The 22,031-nt window shown below is 38.8% G+C and overlaps 2 protein-coding genes across 10 annotated transcripts in view; one reads left to right on the top strand and one right to left on the bottom strand.

Moving 5' to 3' along the window:
• Nucleotides 1-924: 924 nt before the first annotated feature.
• On the bottom strand, nt 925-14,971 carry LOC144069319 (methylcrotonoyl-CoA carboxylase beta chain, mitochondrial). 5 transcript variants are annotated; one of them, XM_077594583.1, is made up of 13 exons: nt 14,830-14,946; nt 14,131-14,181; nt 11,864-12,028; nt 11,597-11,793; nt 11,025-11,203; nt 10,858-10,938; nt 9,013-9,191; nt 5,309-5,501; nt 5,088-5,179; nt 4,226-4,382; nt 3,003-3,125; nt 1,575-1,817; nt 925-1,481 (listed from the first exon to the last, which is right to left on the bottom strand). In XM_077594583.1, exons 1-13 carry the CDS (start codon nt 14,847-14,849, stop codon nt 1,395-1,397), a joined length of 1,767 nt encoding a protein of 588 aa, XP_077450709.1. In that variant the 5' UTR covers nt 14,850-14,946; the 3' UTR covers nt 925-1,394. The 5 variants fall into 5 exon arrangements, with proteins under 5 accessions (XP_077450709.1, XP_077450713.1, XP_077450710.1 ...); XM_077594587.1 differs by having other exon boundaries at nt 11,597-11,783; nt 14,131-14,292; nt 14,830-14,938; XM_077594584.1 differs by lacking the exon at nt 14,131-14,181 and having other exon boundaries at nt 14,830-14,971.
• A 2,343-nt stretch (nt 14,972-17,314) lies between these two features.
• The window catches only part of fnbp1l (formin binding protein 1-like), a 54,146-nt gene continuing 49,429 nt past the window's right edge, over nt 17,315-22,031 (top strand). For all 5 annotated transcript variants that reach the window (XM_077594734.1, XM_077594733.1, XM_077594732.1 and 2 more), the window contains exon 1: nt 17,315-17,472. In XM_077594734.1, the coding sequence (XP_077450860.1) occupies nt 17,386-17,472 (87 nt within the window). In that variant the 5' untranslated portion in view covers nt 17,315-17,385. The remainder of the gene's footprint in view (nt 17,473-22,031) is intronic.

Here is a 22,031-nt window from a genome sequence, read left to right as displayed (position 1 = left end):
CTTGGTCGCATCATGAAATTTTGACCGCATCACGGGCGAATTATTCGATCGAAATTTCCCCCGTAAGACGAGCATTCCGTATGACGAACGGTCGTATGACGAGGTACCACTGTATATACACATCGATTTAACACTATAGCGGAAGCTTTACTGACAAATAAAATCACAACAGCCTTCACACGAATGAAATTACAGTGGTACCTCGACATACGATCGTAATCCGTTCCGAGACTGAGATCGTATGACAAGATTCTCGTAACTCGAGCGGACGTTTTCCATTGAAATGAATGGAAAACAAACTAATTCGTTCCAGCCAGTGTTCCCTCTAAGCTGCGCGCGTGCGCAATTGCGCACTACTCTCGTCCTCGCTGCGCAGCAGCAATCATATGGCGCGCAGTAAAAAAAAAAAAAAAAAAATCGGATTTTTTTTTTTTTTTTTTTTTTTTTTTTTAAACCCCTTTCCCCATGATGGCGCCGTTTAAGCGGCAGGAAGTGGCAGTAGCTCTGTCCACTTATGTTTTTCGTGTTTTACAGCATGTTTTACATGAAAAATGGACAGGTCGCCGAATGGACGTTCCGCCGAACGTTCATTCGGCGACCTGCCCGTCTGTCAAACGTCCGTCGGCGAAAGGTCTTTAGGCGAATCATCCGAGTACCGATGATGTCGCTCACACTGGTACTCAGTGCGCTCAGGGAGGTTGACTTTCTGCTCAGACCAACGAAAAATTAGAGGGAACATTGGTTCCAGCCCTCTGAAAAAACACCAAAAACAGGATATTGGATTGGAAAAAATGTTTTATTTCTTCTAATTCGCCATCTATTAACAAAGTAACACATAACTAGTGGTTTAATAGTAATAAAATGTGTTTAATCTAACTAAAATTGGGCAGATTTTGCCGACGGGAGACAGAGACGTTTGGGGGCGAGGGGGGGGGGGGGGGGGTCGTTTTTTTTCCACGACAACGCACCCGTACACGGAACAAATTTAAATTTGTTTGTTCGTTTACGAGTGCATTGTTGCCGTGGATAAAGCCCCCCCGCCTCCGTGTATGCCGCTGTCTACCCTCCGCGAAATGTGTCTAATTTTACTCCGATTAAACACATTATTACTATCAAACCACTCGTTATTTATTACTTTGTCAATATATGGCAAATTATAAGAAATAAAAAAAAAATTTCAATCCAATATTCTGTTTTTGGTGTTTTTTTCAGAGAGTTGGAACGAATTAATTTGTTTCCCATTCATTTCAATGGGAAACTTCCGCTTGAGTTACGAGAATCTTGTCATACGAGCTCAGTCCCGGAACGGATTAAGCTCGTATCTCGAGGTACCACTGTATTGGTAAATTAGTTGATGGATGGCTGTCACGTCGAAATGTGCCAGATGGAACTTTTCAAATCCGTAGAATTCCTGATTGTAGTTTCTCTTTTGAAAGTTGATATTGCTTCTGTTTAATGATCTCCAGGCAATCTCGAAGAACCTGTAGATACACATAACTATGTTAATAAATACATACGATTTGTCAATATTAACTGACCATGCACACCAAAAAAATTTATATATCATACTTTACCCTTCGAGTGTCTTGTGGAAGAATAACTCCATCGTCCCATAGTCGCCCAGAGGAGAAAAAAGCAGAGCTCTCCTCCTCTAATGTCAAGTTGATCTTGGACTGCATTTTTTTTGCGATATCTTCCTCATCCTGTTGGTGTTCACTGTTGGGATGAAGCAGAGAACCAGCGTAACCTGCAGCCGTCATGGACACTCTGGCATTGGGCCAAAGGAACAGGAAGTTCGGGTCAAAAGACCGTCCACACTGGAGAAAACCAGAAAAATAAAATGTGAGAATACTGTAACTTACATCAGATATATTTCAGACATGAGGAAAATCGTTTGGTACTTTTCTAAAGGCAAATGTAAAGAATTACAATAATCAATAACTAACTACAGTAATACCTTGACATACGAGTGCCCCGACATACGAGCAATATTCCGAGCAAATATTTACATTGAGATACAAGACAAATTTTGAGAGACGAGCATTTGAGACAACCAGTTGGCTAGGCCGCGAGAGGCTGCTTTATGATTTCACCGCACTGTCTCCATCGCCGCATCTCCCTCGCGCAAAGATCTCTACGAGCACTGGGCGGAGCGTTGCATTTTTCCGTGTTTTGTTGTTGTTGCATTAGTCAGTGGAGAATTAAGTGAAACACAATGGATCCAAAGCAAACCGGTGCAATGAAGGGTATGATGACAATTGATATTAAGCACGAAATAATTGAAAAACAAGTAGTGTACGCGTGACCGAGCTGGCTCGCCAATACGTATGGAGAAGCAGGAAGTTCGTTGCAAGCCGCGGTGGAATACATGAACCTCTTTGCCTTGGTTATTGCACAAGAAGGTTTAAATTTAGTGTAACGTAAGATTAAAACTTTTTTTAAGTGTGTGCATAGGAATCTAAGTTTATTTAAGTTCAACTTGAAGTTTATGTTACATTACGAGCGCATCTGTCAAGTGACTCTCTCTCTCTCCCCCTTCCACGAACTCCCCGTGGTATAAAATAATCCCTCATTTTATTATTAAACATCCTCACCACTAGTTATTTGTTACTCCGTTAGTAGATGGTGAATTACAACCAATAAAAATGTTTTTTCCATTGTAATATCCTGTTTTTTGGTGTTTTTTTCAAAGGGTGGGAATGAACTAATTTGTATTTAGTTCATTTCTATGGGAAACGTTGATTTGAGATACGAGTAAATCGACATACGAGCTCAGTCCCATAACGCATTAAGCTCATTCCTCAAGGTACCACTGTATACCAATCACTAATCAACACACCTATACACGTTAAAAAGTTAATGTTGACTTTTTTTTAGCAAAGTTATATGGCCTGTGAGGTGGGATGTGATAGTGTGTAGAGCAAGCCTGCTAACTAGGGGCTCCACGGACTATGGGCATGTGATATGGTTCTTGGTTGTGGTCAAGCTGAAGAAACGATTACCATTACGTAGCTGTCGGCACCATGACAACCACCTATCACCACAGTGATTTTGGGCACAGATGCACAGGCCACCGCTGACATCATAGAAGCCTGAGCCTTTATGCGGTTGCTGTTTATTTCTGCCTAGAACAAAAAGTAAAGAAGCATTACAGTAACCCCTCGAATATTGCAATTAATCGAGATCACGCATTAACCGCCAAGTTAATGGCCAAGTTGAAGTGTCACTAAACAACCGATTGATTTGGCTTATAGTTCAGAAATGGGGGATAAAGAATTTGTGGGATTAAAGCATCAAAACGCTTAACTAATCCTGTGTACTGTTTTTTTTTTGCGGTCACTTTCAATTGCTGCTAAATTGGTAGTTTTACTGGTTCAATGTCTTCTTCAGTTTGAGTTTGATTTATTTAATAAGGGACAGCACATATTAATGAACATATTCATGTTAATGAACATATAGATGTAAATATGTAAGATTGTGGCCGAGGACTAATTTCCATCTTTAGTCCCTTTTGTAGGTTGACGATAAATGATCACACACACACACACGCACGCACGCACGCACAAACACACACAAACACAAGTAGCACAGTTTTAGACAGAGTTGTGGCCAGTTTTGTTCGTCTAACAGCGAGCCTATAAGATGATTGGCGAAGAGTTTCAGAGACGGAAGTTCAAGTATATTAATTGGTATTGAGTTCCAAGTATTTGTGGCACGGACAGAGAAGGTACTGTATTTTCTCGAATATAAGCCGTATTTGTATTTGCTATACTCCTTTTCACCAGTAGATGTCGGCAAAGTAACATTTACTATTTGTTGGTTATTTTCTGTTTTGCAGTAAGAAAAACCAATAGTGGATGAATTAATTCCTTTATGATATAGACCCTAATATGTGCTTTTGATTCATACAGTATCTCAGAAATACCACGTGCGAAGATTTTCCTTTCAAAGTAACACATTTGTACTCCCTATTAAAACCATGAATGTGGAGATGAAAATTGTGAATCAGGGGGTGGCTTATACGCGAGAAATTGAAAAATTCAACGATTTTAGGGCAATTTTAAGGGGGCGGGTTATATGCAAATAAATACAGTACTTTGGCTCATTGCACTTTTTTGCCCTTCAGTAACCAGGAAAACATACTCGATGTGTGTCGATAAGTCATTAAACTTGACAAGTGATGGGCTACTCACTCAACACTTGTAGGAAACGTGTGTATGTATACCTGTGACACTGATAGGGTGACTGCGGCTGATGGTGGCGTGTTCTGGAGGAAGATGAGTGGAATATCTCTCCGGTCACATAGTTGGACAAAGTGACTTCCTTTCAAAGCAGCTTGATATGACAGCTCTCCATTGTTGGCTACTATTGCTATAAGATGACTAGGTTTAAAAACAGAAAACACAACATAAACTATAAAGTGTCAGCAGAGATGAGTATTGCACCATAGACCCCCAAGCAGTCCGTGTTGGTGTCATGCACCAGCTGTGCCTCCAAATAAGATACCGTGCCCTGTGTAAAATAGCCAATCAAATAGACATATTGAGGATGAATGAGTGTGTGGGAGTCATTATTTTTGAGAATAAGACTGCATATGGAAAGATGTTGTTTGATGTCAACACTAAAGGAAATAAGCTTGTGTTGCAGTACTATTACTAGTTACATTTAACTTTTTTGACATGGCAGTTTGAACAATCATGACAGCCCTCCACTCACTTTATTTTTCAATTGGCATTAAACTGTTCTGTCAATAAAGTTAAATGTATCAAGTAATACTGCAAAACCAACAATTAGCTGAAAACTGAAGTGCCACTGCATACATGTTTTTCTCAAATGTAAAGGTATCTAATTATCTATTAATATTGACACTGATATTGGAACAAATTCTGTTGTCTGTGTGGATTATATGTGTTGGTTTTTCATTTGTCCAATGGTGATTGTAGGAATAGGTCTATTAATGGTGATAATGACAATAGATAAGAAACATTTCAAAAGAGCGTTTTGTATCATTTTAGCAGCATCCATATGTTGTCATATGGGACAGCACTAGTCTTCTGAATCTGAATTATCAGCCTTTATTTCAATACCCATGAATCTTCGCAAAGCCAGTGATGAGTGTGGTTCCAAAGCGAGCCTTAAACTCCTGGAAGCGGCTGCCGTCTGTCAGTCGACTTATAACCTGGATGAACAGAGACAACCAACATCAAATACACCAATGTACATATATATTTCTATTCACTTTCCCTAACGCATCCTGTTCTACGTGGTTTTAATAAGTAGTATTATAGTATTAGTAAGTAATATTTACCATTTTTGCATCCAGACTGTAATTGTAACTTCTGGGAGCAAGACCCAAAAGCTCGTCTGAACTGTAAAGTGGCCTTTCCTCTTCCTTATCATCATCCTCGGGCAGCGTGAAGTTGAGGGTGGAGATGATGTTTCGTGTATACTCAAATGCCTCCTTCTCTTCCCAGGCAAAATGATCCACACAGCCACTCACTCTGAAACCACACCACTCAGACTTTAAAAGGAACCAGTGCTAATTAAATGCATTAACATACTCAGTACATTCCTATACAGAGGTACCTTAACATACGAGCAATTTGAGACACGAGTAAAATTTCGGGCAAACATTTATCTGGAGATATGAGACAAATTTTGATATACGAGCATACAGCGCACGCAAGAGGCTGCTCATAAGAACATCATGGGCACTGTCTTTCTGGTCGCAACTCCCTCTTGTAATATCTCTACGAGCACTGGGCGGAGCGTTTCATTTTTTCAGTGTTTTTTTTCCTGCTAGTCAGTGCGAATGGCGTATATAGTACTTCTCGTTGGCAAGTGGTAGTGCATTATCCTATTGTGAGGACATTTGTGTGCATCATTTTCAGAATATTTTGAAGGGAATACAAAAGCAAACAACCCTTGATAGGTTGCATCTTAAAGTCAGGGTGGAGGCGGGGCAAATAGAGCCAACCTGGGAGAAGAAAGGAATTAAAAAAAAAAAAATTAAATTAGGTTTAGTGTAAGGTCAGATTAAATTTATTTTTGAGTCTGCAACTTAATCCAAGTTCATTTAAATTTGTTTATGTTATGTTACGAGCGCGTTGCCGTGCAGAAAGTGCCCCCGCCCCCCTTTCTGTCATTCTCTCCCTTCCGCGAAATCCGTCTAATTATAGTACTATTAAACACATTTTAGTACTACTAAACCACTAGTTATTTGTTACTTTGTTAATAGATGGCGAATTAGAACAAATAAAAAAAAAATCCAATCCAATATCCTGTTTATGGGGTTTTTTCAGAGGGTTGGGACGAATTAATTTGTTTTTTAGTTCATTTCTATGGGAAACATTCATTTGAGTTATGAGTAAATCGACATACGAGCTCAGTCCCGCAACGCATTAAGCTTGTGTCTAGACTGTATTGGCGGGTTGAATCTATTCTGATTTTTACCTATCAACTCCATTGAATACATTTTGTCCATTTAAGCAAATTGAAATGTTATTTACAGCGTAGTGAGCTTTCTTTGACCATGTGCACAAGCAGGCTCAAAGATCTTTTGAAGGAAAATATCTTATTTTATGGCAGTACCGAAGAGAAGGGAGAAATTTATTTTTAGTTGGATATAGCTAGAGTTTTCTCCATTTTCCTTGAAAGTGTTTGCACAATGTATCGTATTTTCTCACATATAAGCTGACCCGCCTATAAGCCGCACCCTCAAAATTGGCCTAAAATCTTCAAATTTGACCATTTCTCGCGTATAAGCCGCCCCCTGATTCCCAATTTTCACCTCCATTTTCATGGTTTTAATAGGGAGTACAAATGTGTTATTCATTTCATCTCATTTTCTGAACCGCGTTATCCTTATTAGGGTGCTGGAGCCAATCCCAGCTGTCTCCAGGCGAGAGGCGGGGGACACCCTGAATCAGTGGCCAGCCGATAGCAGGGCACAAGGAGACAGACAACCATGCACTCACCCATACCTAGGGGCAATTTAGAGTGTACAATCAGCCTACCATGCATGTTTTTGGAATGTGGGAGGAAACCGGAGTACCCAGGAGAAACCCACGCAGGGTGGACATGCAACAGGTGGACCGACCTCGACTTGAACCCAGGACCCCAGAGTTGTGAGGCCGACGTGCTAACCACACGCGCCACAGGCCACCCCAAATGTGTTACTTTTAAGGGAAAATCTCAAGTAATTCACCCAGTAATTGTTTTCTTACTGCAAAACAGAAAATAACCAACAAATAGTAAATGTTAATTTGCCGACATCTACTGGTGAAAAAGAGTATAGAAACGCTGTAAGTCTTGTGCGTATATAAGCCGTACCCTTGATTCAGTCATTTTTTTTTGTTACAAATACGGCTTATATGTGAGAAAATATGGTATTTGACCATTTTTCCTGTTCAGTAAGTAGATGTAAGATCTTTTTTTGTTATGTTTTATTTCTTATCGGATTATATATATATATATAAATATATATATATATATATATATAAATATAAATATAAATATAAATATAAATATAAATATAAATATAAATATATATATATATATATATATATATATATATATATATATATATATATATATATACAGACGCTCCCCTCCTTACGAACATTCGAGTTACGAACAACGGTACATACGAACATGTCTGCAAATTGCGTTTATGTCGAAAAATGTTCGTAAATTCGATTTTGTATTGCGCGCCTTTTGCCAAGTAGTGCTTCTTTCCGCCGCTAATACCGACGCCTGGCGCTGTGAGAGCTCAGCTCACCTAGCATCCACCTTCCTCTGCCCAGTTCGTTGCAATGCGGAAGTGCGTGAACGTATCTCCAGTGCGCAAAGAACCTTTTTCATTTGTATCATTAAATATCTCGTGCATCCATTATTCAATATGGTTGGTGAAAAGCGAAAGGCTTCTATTGAGGGGGAAGCAAGGAAGAGGCAAGCCATTTCATTTGAAACCAAAGTGGCAATAATAACGAAGCTTGATGCGCGTCAGAAAGTGGTGAGCGGTGCACGTGAATACAACTTGAATCGTTCGACCGTCAGTACCATTTATAAACATAAAGATCGAGCGCCAGGACCCAAATATTGAACGTTGCACAAAGTTTGCAAATCAATTGAACGATGCCATACAGTGCTACCGCATCATTTATGATGAAAAAAAGAAAACTGCAATCGTCATTAGATAGCTTCTTTCGGCCAGTTTCTAGTAAATCTCTCTTTCTCTCTCTAATGTATGTAGTATACAGTACTGTATGTATTCTCTCCATTGTATAAAAAAAAAATCAGTACAAACCAGTGTGTTACTTATACAAGCCTTAAACATACAAATGCACATATATAAACCTTCAATATACTTATATAGGCCTTAAACATAGCAATTTACGAACAAATTCAACTTATGAACAATTGCTCGGAACCTAACTCATTCGTAAGTAGGGGAGCATCTGTGTATATATATATGTATATGTATATATATATATATATATAAATATAAATATATATATATATATATACATATATATATATATATATATATATATATATATATATATATATATATATATATACATATATACATATATATATATATATATATATATATATATATATATATATATATAAATATATATATATATATATAAATATATATATATATATATATATATATATATAAATATATATATCAATAAATATATATATATATACTTTGTTTGGGTTTTGAACAAATTCAACTTATGAACAATTGCTCGGAACCTAACTCATTCGTAAGTAGGGGAGCATCTGTGTATGTATATATATATATATATATATATATATATATATATATATATATATATATATATATATATATATATATATATATATATATATATATATATATATATATATATATATATATATAAATATATATATATCAATAAATATATATATATATACTTTGTTTGGGTTTTGAACAAAAAAAACTTGTATTAATAACCCTCTGATTTCTGAACCTACTCAGCGTGAAGCCTGGCTCCTCCAAGTTCCTCTGGTGTGACTTCCTCCCCTGTGGCAGCCTTGACAAGTGGTGGTCCTCCTAGAAACATGGTTCCGATCCGGTGCACCATAACGGTCTCCTCTGCCATTGTGGGGATGTAAGCTCCACCCGCTGTGCATGAACCGCACACCACCGAAACCTTTATCATGGGGACTGGGCTATTAGTTAGAGGGCTTACTATTGATGATGAATGGGTATAAAAAAAAATGAAAAATTATATATATACACATATATACATACACAGTTTTCCCTTGATTATCGCGGATTCACTTAGTGATTTTTTTTCCTGCTCTCATTTTTTTTTTTTTTTAAAGTTCATAAAAATGTGAAACTCCACACTGAAACTCGCAAGTTAGTTATAATAGCAGTGACCCAACTTCGTGATTTTTCAATTATCGCGGCCATGTCTGGTCTACATTAACCGCGATATTTGAGGGATTACTATGCAGTGGTACCTCGACATACGAGTGGCCCGACATACAAGCAATTCGAGATACGAGTAAAATTTCGGGCAAATATTTATCTTGAGATACGAGACAAATTTTTATATACGAGCAGACAGGGGACGCGAGATGCTGCTCATAAGAACATCATGGGCACTGTCTCTCTCCCCGCAACTCCCTCGTGTAATGTCTCTGGTCGCAACTCCCTCTTTGTAATGTCTCTGCGAGCACTGGGTGGAGCGTTGCATTTTTTCAGTGGTTTATTTTCCGTTAGTCAGTACGAATGGCATATATACTACCTCTCGTTGGCAAGTGGTCGTGCGTTATCCTATTGTGAGGACATTTGTGTGCATCATTTTCGGAATATTTTGAAGGGAATACAAACTCAAACAAACCTCGATATCGACTGAAAGTCAGTGTGGAGGCGGGGCAAAAAGAGCCAACCCGGGAGAAGAAAGATATGAAAATGTCAAACAAAATTAGAATTAAGTTTAGTGTTAGGTTTGATTAAACTTATTTTTGAGTGTGTCTGCATCGTAATCCAAGTTCATTTAAATTTGTTTGTAATTGTAACAGCGCGTTGCCGTGCAAAAAGCCTCCCCCCTCTCTTTGTCCGTCTCTCTCTCTCCCCCCTTTGAAATACGTATAATTTTAGTACTATTAAACACATTTTAGTAATATTAAACCACTAGTTATGCGTTACTTTGTTAATAGATGGCGAATTAGAACAATTTTTTTTCTTCGAAGCCAATATCCTGTTTTTGGTGTTTTTTCAGAGGGTTGGAGCAAATTAATTTGTTTTTAGTTCATTTCAATGGGAAACGTTCGTTTGAGTTACGAGAAAATCGACATACGAGCTCAGTCCTGGAACGAATTAAGCTCGTATCTCAAGATACCACTGTGTATGTGTATGATATATGTATATGTATATATATGTGTGTATATATATATATATGTGTGTGTGTGTACATGTGTGTATATATATGTGTGTATGTGTGTGTGTATATATATATGTGTGTACATGTGTATATATATATATATATGTGTGTATACGTGTATATGTGTGTATGTGTGTGTGTGTATATATATATATATATATATATATATATATAATATCATTATTAATATAAAATAAAATAATGATGCATAAATTAGAATTAATGTAAGGTAAGCACATTGGTAAACTTTCTTGACATTAAGTGTATTTAAAAGTAAAAATGTATAATCATTCTTGCTTCCATTTTTGTTTTTTAAAAGGCGATTCATGCAAATTAACATGTGATAACTGTCTTGTCTAACAATACAGCTGAATTTCAGAATCTGAAAACATATTGATAAGTTTGACCACGTTTACATCCTCACCTGTGGAATTTTCATTGCAGACATAATGGCTTCATTATAGAATGTCCTCCCACCCTGGTTCTTGTCAGGAAAGATCTCCGACTGTCCATAATCAAATGTAAAGTATGTCAAGACAAAGGGACACTTTTATTTTAAAATGAACCAAGAGAACAGTGTGGAATATTGACCTGCAGCGGCAGAAAAGCTCCTCCAGAGTCAACCAGATAGACACACGGCAGACGGTTCTGAATGGCCACCTCTTGTGCTCGCAGCTGCTTCTTAACTGTAATTGGATAAGCTGTGCCACCCTTAACCGTGGCATCATTGGCAATGAACACACACCATAGGCCATTGATTTTGCCGACACCTGAAAACACGTACAGTCAGACACAAAAAATAGGACAACTGCTGTTAAGATCTGGGCCTGGTTATATTACACTTTGTTTAGCATCAAAATGCTCTTCTAATACAGTAATCCCTCGAATATCGCGGTTAATGTAGACCAGACTTGGGCACGATAATTGAAAAATCCCGAAGTAGGGTCACCACTGTTATAACTACCTTTTTTTTTCCTTCAGTGCTGAGTCGTAGTAGCAAGAGTGGCTTCCCCTTACGCGTTTCTGCATGGATCTTCACATTTTTATGCACTTTAAAGAAATTTCTTTAAAAAAAAAAATAATAGCAGAAAAAAATCGCAAAGAAGTGAATTCGCGATAAGTGAAGTCGCGATAATCGAGGGAAGACTATAGTACTTTCTGACCTGTCAGGCAGCCGGCTGATGGAATATCTCCATATGGTAGACCCAGACCCGCGAAGCGTGACAGCTCTAGGAAGTCTTCATCGTCCAATAGCAGGCGCAGTCGATCCTTAACCAACAATTTTCTGTTCCTCTGAGTGTGTCTGGCAATGGCATTGTCTCCCCCTCCTTTAGTCACCTTCTTATTCAGCTGTACGTACCTCGGAATTTTTAAAATACAATAGTTAATAAGGAAGCGAAATTGATATGAAATTTGTATAAATCGCTTACCTGTTGTGACATGTTTTACTATTTCGATGGTTAGCTTCATAAACATGCTGGTGGATGGCTTGAAGGGGGAGGTCTAACACAGGGAAAGCATTCGGGAGAGCTCTCCTCTTTCTGGCTGCAGAGCTTATATGTCGAATCACACAGCGCTGATGCTGCAACGTAATCCTGCAAAACAAATTCATACATGCATAACTTGTAAGGCTGCAACAACTAATCATTCATAATTTTTGGGGGGCAACGAATTTGATTGTCGATTATTGTTGGTAATATATAGTATATTAGCAGGTGTGCTCAAGCCCATTGTACCACTAAAGAAACCTTGTACAGTGGTTTCCCTACTTACGAATGTTTCTACATACGACATTTTCAGGTTACGAAATCCTTTGATATTCACATTACTGTTCGATTATTTGAAAACAAGATACAAGTTACAAAATATCCCAAAGCGTCAATACATTTCCTGTATCCATCATTTTACTTTGAAATAGATTTCCTTTCTGCTCGACAATCTCCCTAAATTTCGCTGGCCTCCCAACAACAAATATCCATGTTTTTTTTTTTTTTTTTTAATGTGCAACTTTATTCTTTACTCAAAAAAAGCAGGGGGCTTTAGAACAGTTGTTGCGCTATAAAAAAAATCTCTTTAAAAATGGGTTCGGTAAAGGAAAATTTCAGTTACACGCATAGCACAGCAAACATGTATACAATTATGTACAGGTATACAGAAGCTGGTGTTACCTTTTAGGAAAAAGTAAGGAAAATTGACGGTCAATTTCAAAAGAAAGGCTGACGAATTTTACAATGTTTGGGGGGGATTTTTGTTAAAACATTGTAAACCAAAGGGAAAATATGATGAAAATAAAAACTCACAAAATAGCGGCGCTCTTGCGTAGTTCATGCAACTAACTTCAAGCGGAAATGACTAAGCGGAAGCACTGCAGTGTGCACTGAAGAAGGTATGGATTTATCGAATCTGCAGGGTGGGCAGCCCAGTGGGGGCAAGTGGTTAGCGCGTCGGCCTCACAGCTCTGGGGTCCTGGGTTCAAGTCCAGGTTGGTCCACATGTGTGGAGTTTGCATGTTCTCTCCGGACCTGCGTGGGTTTCCTCCCACATTTCAAAAACATGCATGCTAGGCTGATTGGACACTCTGATTAGGCCCTAGGTATGGGTGTGAGCGTGAATGGTTGTCCCTCTCCTTGTGCCCTGCGATCGGCTGGCCACTGATTCAGGGTGTCCCCCGCTTCTGGCCCGGAGTCAGCTGGGATAGGCTCCAGCACCCCCCCGCGACCCTAATGAGGATAAAGCAGTTCAGAAAAAGAGATGAGAATCTGCAGAGTGTAATGCTTAAAACTACCACAAGAGAGCAGCAAGTTAACATATTTCTGGTCAGGCATACTCATAGGATAATCCTTGCAAATGCTCAAAGCTTGAATTTACACACTCAGAGAAGGTAAAGAAATTTAATCACTCGTCTATTAGGACCCAATAGCCGTTTCTGGCCACCATAAAAATATTTCAACTCTCTACGATGCACGGTTTGGAGAAGAGTGAGAATGTTAACATAAAACATCCACCCATCCATAAATCACGCTATTTCTATTCTATGCTCCTGGAAACACTTTTTTCCCCCTGTCGTGACGGGAAGACTCGGCGAGACACAATGGTGCTGGCCGCGCTGACCCAATGTAGTTGTAAGGTAAGACGCCTTTCCACGTTATTTACAAATGTCATTTTCGGAAGAATTTCCGCCAGCGAGTTTCCAGGTGCAAACATTTCAGGAGTACCCTTGTACCATTTCCGGAGTTTATCCGGAGTGAATGCGATTCACGCAAAATCGATGTGCTGAAGTCGCACAAGACGAATAATTCGTCAGAACTTGTAACTCAGATGATTCACAATGCACTCTTGTTACCGAATTCTTCCGCTTTACAGTGCAGTTGAACCAAGATGGCGGAAGCCAAAGCAATGGTGTGAATTTCGAGGCATTTAAAATGGAAATTTGGTACTTTTCAGAAATGGTTGCTTCATAAAAAAAATAAGTTACAGTTTTTTGGGATTTTTGGAGTTCGGGGAGGTTGTCCAGAGTCCCGGAGTTTGCATTGCATTTCTGGGTAAACTCCTGAAAGGAGTACTTGGCAGCTATGCATCCATAAATAATCACACTTTATAAGGATTATAGATTACTGGTGCGAATGAAATGAGGAACCAGGCCCTGTTATCCATTCATGACTGATATTGCAAGGCAATAAGTCCGTAACACACCTACCATATTGAAGCAGAAGGAAGCAAATAAAAGCCAGGACTCCTTGGGATTTCACTGTGATTTCAAAAAAGAGGTTGTCACTGAACAACGAGATGGAGTGACTGTTACTCCTTTGGAGAGAGGAGGAAAAAATTGCAGGACATAGTGTGGCGGAGTCAATTATTTCTGAAAAAGCAGATATTTAATGCTAAATTGTTTTTAATTCATGATTTGAAGTTGTTTAGATGTGTGTTTGAGTGCACGTGTTGGTGTGCTTTTTCGGATTACTAACATTAGCTTCCTCTTTACAGTTATGCACCTGTACGATTAAAAAAATGTTTTCTCTCTCATTTTGTTGTTTCTCACAATTTACATATTAAATACTGCTCTATTTACGAAAAATCCAAGTTCCAAAACAAGTTCGAGCACCAATTAATTTGGTATGTAGAGGTACCACTGTAATTGTTGTAAGGGTGGAGGAATGGTTGTAAGCACACATGTACAGTAAACGGGCAGTACGCATTGAACCGTTACAATCTGCCATTAATCAAAATGTGGAAATGCTATCTTTCCAATGTTTGAAAAAAGTTTGAATTTCTCATCGTCTTTTGACGCCTGATGACCTGCAAATGTAGTATCGTTGCTAACTACTAGAAATGGAGGCCAAAGGTCACAAATAGACGAATATAATAAAACAAGCTGAAGATAATCAACTTTACTTACCTTGCAATCGAGCGGTACATTCCTAAGGGTCAAGTATTACCTGCACTGCAGCTAAAACTTGCTTGTAGAGAAAAAATCAAAAGCGAAAACTTACAGGGATAGATATCACATATATAATGCGAGATGTTCGAAAGGAGAGTTAGCGGGATATTATCTGCCGACCATCTTGCGTCGGACAATTCGCTGGCAGGCTCTAGCGATTGGCCACGGCCGATCAACAATAACGCACTTGGTTTACAGAGCACAGCTGACATCTCGTGTTATTTATAAGATATTTGAACGTACAGAATCTTCCTCGTGTTATTAGTTGGACGTTTGCAGTTAATGCGAAAAGCTGCCTCCTAGGGGTATAAGTATGGGTTCATTATTGTAGTTTCCATAAATAATGAATAAAAAAGTTACGTGAGTAAACAAAATATGGGGAAAAAGCATTTCGTCCGAATGGTTTTTTTGAATGATTGTCCTCCTCGTCCCAAATGTATTGGTCGTCTATCGCCGTCAATGGCGCTGAAACAGTTCCAATGTATTTATTGTCTGTCGCTATCAATAGCAGCGAATTAGTTAATTTAATGACTACATCAGATTAAGGATACACTTTAAAACACGCAAATTAAGATTAAACGTTTTGGCAATCAATCAATACGAGCAGTGCTTTTAGAGAAATCGCGTTACTCTGATTTATGCCTTTTGCTTTCACAAGATTATTCAGCATACCCGTCACAGCGTAGTAAGTAAATACATGAAAAACTCATCATTTAATTTGTATAAACAGTGCAATTGACCCTTTATAGGGTACTCTTGGTTGCACTAGACAGCCAATCTAATTTGATTGTGACAGTTTAGCCGTCGATAGCACTGGAACATGAGCAATGGGCAATAAAAACAGCAACAATTTCGTATCGTGGGCCATAACCACAGTGTACTTCTGTTTTTTATTCATCGTAATTGTATTATTTCCATCTATAATTGGCATTTAATTATTTCTATTATTTCAAAACTCCTTTATTTTATATACGTATATGTATATATATATATATATATATATATATATATATATATATATATATATATATATATATTATATACTATATGATTATAATAATAATAATAGTAATAGTAAGAATAATAATAAAATAATAATAGTAATAGCAATATTAGTAGTAATAGTAATAATAATAATAATACTGATGATAATAATAATAATCTCCCATCTCATCTCATTTTCTGAACCACTTTATCCTCATTAGGGTCGCGGGGGTGCTGGAGCCTACATTAATAATAGGTGGCCGACTGGTGAATGCGTTGGCCTAACAGTTTTGAGATCAAGGGTTCAATTCCAGGTTTGGACCTTCCTGTGTGGAGTTTGCATGTGCGTGGTTTTTCTCTGTGTATTGCGCCTCCCACCCCAAAAACATGCAGGGTACACTCTAAATTGCTCCTAGGTTTGAGTGGAATTGTTGTCCTATGTCTCCTTGTGCCCTGCAATTGGCTGGCCACTAATTCAGGGTGTCCTCAACACTGTGAGGATTAGCAGTACGGAAATGAATGAATGAATCAATCAATTAATAGTATAATAATAACTGACAATAATAAATAATATTACTAATAATAAATAATAATAATAGGCAGCTCGGCAGCTTGACTGGTTAGCATGTTGGCCTCACAGCTCTGGGGTCCAAGGTTCAAATCCAGGTCGGTCCACCAGTGTGGAGTTTGCATGCCTGCGTGGGTTTTCTCTGAGTACTCTGGTTTCCTCCCACATTCCAAGCATGAATGGTTGTCCGTCTCCCCGTGCCTTGCGATCAGCTCGCCACCAATTCAGGGTGTCCCCTGCCTCTGGCCCGAAGTTAGCTGGGATAGGCTCCGGCACCCCCTGCAACCCTACTGAGGATAAAACGATGAAAGAATGAATGGACGAACGAACGAACGAATGAATCATAATATAATAGTATTAATAATAATAATAGGCCGGGGTGGTGAAGAAGTTAGAAATTTTAAACTGAGAGCCAGAGAGCCAAAAGCAGCAAAAAAATCTAATCTGCCTAATTATTTTTGAAATATAATTTATTATTTATTTTTAATGGGACCTGATGAAGTTGAGGGTGTTTTAAGAGAGAATAAAAATAAGAGAAAGATGAAACGAGGCGAAGAGCCACTGTCTATACAAAATATAATAAGAAGCAAAACGCCATATTCATTTTCGCTGGGAGACGCATTCGTGGATTTTCACATTTTTATGAACTTTATAAAATAAGATTAAAAAAAAATATATTCTTCTCTTCCGTGCTGAGTCCTAGTAGCAAGAGTGGGTTCCGCTCACGCGTTTCAGCGTGGATTTTCACATTTTTATGAACTTTAAAAAAATTAATAATTACCATCAGAAAAAAATCGCGAAGAATGGAATTTGCGATAAGTGAAGTCGCGATAATCGAGGGAAGACTGTAGTTCAGGGATGTAGAAAACCACCAGGGTTTTGGAGGGCGGAGAGCAGGAGTGTGCGCGTTTGCGCGTGCGTGCAGACACTTTGTACTCCTGCTCGGGTTTGGTAAGCAGTTTATGGAGAACCGGAGTGGGGAAAACAGCGTCCAATCCCGGCCAACTCACAAGGGGCAATCCGCGATGAGTTGGGGAACAGAGCTCTGGGTAAATCTTCTTAACACTTTAACACCACTTTCAAAGTGTTCCGCTTGTTTATGTTGCGAGTTCATTGTTCAACTGAGTTAGTAGAAATGGAGAGAAAGAAAGGTGCTGTGTTACCTTTTCCCCCTTTTATATTTCCTTTAAAGCTTTGTATTAAAAACAAAACAAAACAAGAATAAAAACTAAAACCTGGCGGCTAAAGCCAGACGAGTGGCTAATGCTAAAGCTAATCCTCGGCGCACCACCTCCACGGTTGTGACAGCGGCGGAACAAAAGGCAGGTCTGCAGTCGCGGGACACCCCTGGCGATTCGCTCCTCTTTTTCCTCCTCCTGTTGCAACACTTTTCTATTTCCTTGAGTAAATGCAGTCTTTAGACCGGCAAGTTCTATCTTGACCCTTTCTTAGGTGTCACACCCAGTTTCGAAGGAAGCTGGCATGGATTGCTTGTTGCAGGGCGGAGAAGATTTGAGAAGACACCCCGATCGTCCTTATTGTCCCTCAAATGCTCCCTATAGGCGACATAAAAGTTAAAAAAATGTCTGCTTCAAGTTGACGAGACGAGTTATTACCAATGATCCGGTTTTGGACATTAATTAGGTTTACATGCGGAACAAACATGTTGACTCTGACTCGAGTAGTCACGTGAGTTCAGCAAAATATATCAATGTTGTGTTTGTTTTATTTTACATTCAATGGCATTACTTATCTGTAAGGGCATGTGTAATATATTGTGTATTATATTTCGTAGTGCTGTTTTGAATGCGTGTGTTGTTAAAAATCTGCCCTTTACAAGGATAATAATGCTCACTGTCCTCATTATAAAGCCAGTTTACTTAATTACCATAATTTTGATAATTCCACCTACTTATGCCTGGTGGGAAATTTAACCCTTTATAGGGCACTCATTGCAGTCTTTGGCTGCCATTGACGGGATTGGAAGTCTAATCCATTTTGACTTGTTAGAAGGTGGGATCTCTGCCACCCAAATAGAGTGAATTTGGACACCTAGCTCTGTCAATCACACATTCATTCATTCATGTTCTGAACCTCTTTATCCTCATTATGGTCGCAGAGGGTGCTGGCGCCTATCCCAGCTGACTCTGGGCCAGAGGCGGGGACACACCCTGAATTAGTGGCCAGCCAATCACAGGGCACAAGGAGATGGACAACCATGCACACTCACATCCATACCTAGGGGCAATTTAGAGTGTCCAATCAGCCTACCATGCATGTTTTTGGAATGTGGGAGGAAACCGGAGTACCCCGAGAAAACCCACGCAGGCCTGGGGAGAACATGCAAACTCCACACAGTTGGATTGACCTGGATTTGAACCCAGGCCGACGTGCTAACCACTCAGCCGCCGGGCCGCCCGTTCAATCACACTGAAACATGATTATTTAATGTCAGTAATCCCAGTTAAAATGGATTTGACATTCATCTTTAGACTGTTATTGATCAATCATTTTGAGAGACCATTTGCTATCAGGCTCTCCCAGTCAAAATGGATTGCACTTCTGGTACCGTCAGTGGCAGCCAATGAGTTAACATTTTATTACATCATTTGTAACTTCAACTTCATAAATGTATGATAAACATTTGGAAACGTGTAAAGACTCTAAAATCGAATATTATTTAAAACTTACCAAATGATTAACAATAATGTGGACATCTCTTTTTGGGACAGTTGTATACAAAATGTTAACATTGTTATTGTGTTATTACAGTCTTCCCTCAATTATCGCAACTTCACTTATCGCGAATTAACTTATTCGCATTTATTTGCTATTAATTATTATTATTTTTTTAAAGTTCATAAAAATGTGAAAATCCCCTGTCTGGTATACATTAACCGCGATATTCGAGGAATTACTGTATTGTTATTATCGGCTGGCCACCGATTCAGGGTATGCTCTATCTGGTGCCCATAGTTAGCTGGGATAGGCTCCAGCACCCCTGCGACCCGTATCAGGATAAGCGGTTTACAAAATGAATGAGTGTTATTGTGACCCACGTAACCCAAACTGTGATGTACACGTTTGTGGGTGCCAGGTCTTCATGCAGTGAAGTATTCTTTTCTTTCTTTTTGAATGACCAAAAATTGTCACTTGCCCTGTAAAAGGTTACATTTACACTGAATTCTATTTTTTTGTTGCACGGAGTAGAGTACTAGGATACACGCATGCAGGCATCCAAGGAGAGTTGAGTTGTGTGAATACACAAACAGTGCTGCACTTCTTGGGGAGGGGGATGGGATTCGTGTTTTGCTCAAGGACACATTGACAGTAATCAGGAAACAGACTAACCTTTCTGCAACAATTTATTGCCATTTGTATCTTTATGTGGAATAACATTTCAAAACAGCTGTACAGAAGTGCAGACATCAAACAAGCTTTTACCCACTTGTAAAGCTTGTCTATTGTGCATGTGTCCTAAGAAATATCTTGGAAGTGGACAGTGGTTTTATTCATCAATTTAGGGAATCAAACATACACACTCCATCTCATCTCATCTCATTTTCTGAACCGCTTTATCCTCATTTGGGTCGCGGGGTGTGCTGGAGAAATCCCAGCTGTCTCTGGGCCAGAGGAGGGGGACACCCTGAATTGGTGGCCAGCCGATCGCAGGGCACAAGGAGACCTACAACCATGCACACTCGCACCTATACCTAGGGGCAATTTAGAGTGTCCAATCAGCCTACCATGCATGTGTTTTGGAATGTGGGAGGAAACCGGAGTACCCAGAGGAAACCCACACAGGCCCGGGGAGAACATGCAAACTCCACACAGGTGGACGTGACCTGGATTTGAACCCAGGACCCCAGAGCTGTGAGGCCGAGGCGCTAACCACTCGTGTACCGGCACCTGGCCGCCTCATCCATTCATTATTGAGCTAAATAATGTACTAAGCTGAAATGAGTTCACACCAGTGTTTGAAATGACATGGATGTTGTTAATCTTGACAAGATGGAACGCCTAGTATATTCCCATTCTGTACCTTCTTGTGTAAGATTTGGGAGTAATTTACATTCTCATTGATTGTGATTGGGTGGCCACCAATTCAGGGTGTTCCCTGCCTGGTGCCTGAAGTCAGTTGGTATAGGCTCCAGCATTACCCATGACCCTTGTGAGGATAAGCAGTAAAGAAAAGACTGAATGAATAAGATTCGTTGAATAAGAACCACTTAATTGTTAGTTTGCTATACACTATGTTACGTAAGTCCGCTCTTGTAGAGAAGATAACACTTTGCTTATGATTGCAAAATGTAGCAAACAAAAGTGCAGATGTTTTGGCATGAATTACTTAGTCACTGTTACTATATGACATCTGCAGCGTCAGATTATGGATAAATGAGCTGAGCGCCGTTTTGCTTGTCATGATGCTGGATTTCGAGTAAATGCCTTTTTGAAAATTACTATGAGCTCACCTTTGTCGTGTTGTTGCTTAAGATTTTAATGCAAATTGTTTTTAATGCTTTTTTAAAAAGTGATTTTTGTTGTTGTTGCTGCTTGTTTGCTATAGTGAGAATAAGCCGTACAGCCTTCATACTTTGTTTTATATATATATAAGGTGGTACCTATACTTATGAAATTAATTGGTTCAAAAACTTCGCACAGCTTCTATTTTGTGTTTTTTATATAAATGCTATTTATGGAGGAACCCCGTTAGCCTGGATTAGATGGTATTATATACTAAATAAAATGTGGTCATGGGAAGCCAACCAAAGTTTTCCCAAACAGAAATATTCGTTTTCTGCTCAAAAATCTTAACTTTTTAATATCACAAATCCCCCAAAAGTTGCAATGGTAGTTTTTCCCAATATTGTTCAGGACATAATATCATAACCAATGGAGTTATGGTGAAATCTAGACTAAATGTCAGAGTAAACACGGCATACAATGGCTTTCGAGTGGAGACGCAGACTGACTGACAGTCATAATCCTTTGATGAGATTAATGTGTTGTCTGTCAACATTAAGCCTGATTGCCTGTATGAGGTCCGCTTACTGATAATCATTTGTTAACTACAATGTGAAGCAGTTCACTTCTAATTGCTGTTTATTTAGTGACATGTTTTTGTATCATATATATCTATATCTATATCTATATATATATATATATATATATATATATATATATATATATATATATATATATATATATATATATATGTATATATGTATATGTGTATGTATATATATATATTTATATATATATATATATGATACAAAAACATGTCACTAAATAAACTGCTATATATATTTAATTTATTTATTTAAATTTGATTTATTTATTAGAGAACTCCTCTCATTTTCTGAACCGCTTTATCCTCACTAGGGTCGTGGGGGATGCTGGAGCCTATCCCAGCTGATTTCGGGGCAGAGGCGGGGGACACCCAGAATTGGTGGCCAGCCAATCGCAGCACACAAGGAGACAAACAACCAATCACGCTCACACTCTTAGCTAGGGGCAATTTAGAGTGTACAATCAGCCTACCATGCATGTCTTTGGAATGTGGGAGGAAACCGAAGTACCCATTCAGGCCCGGTGAAAACATCAAAAC

Source organism: Stigmatopora argus, chromosome 24 (genome assembly GCF_051989625.1).
Source record: "Stigmatopora argus isolate UIUO_Sarg chromosome 24, RoL_Sarg_1.0, whole genome shotgun sequence".
NCBI classification, from domain to species: domain Eukaryota; kingdom Metazoa; phylum Chordata; class Actinopteri; order Syngnathiformes; family Syngnathidae; genus Stigmatopora; species Stigmatopora argus.
This window is presented reverse-complemented; position numbering and strand designations above follow the sequence as displayed.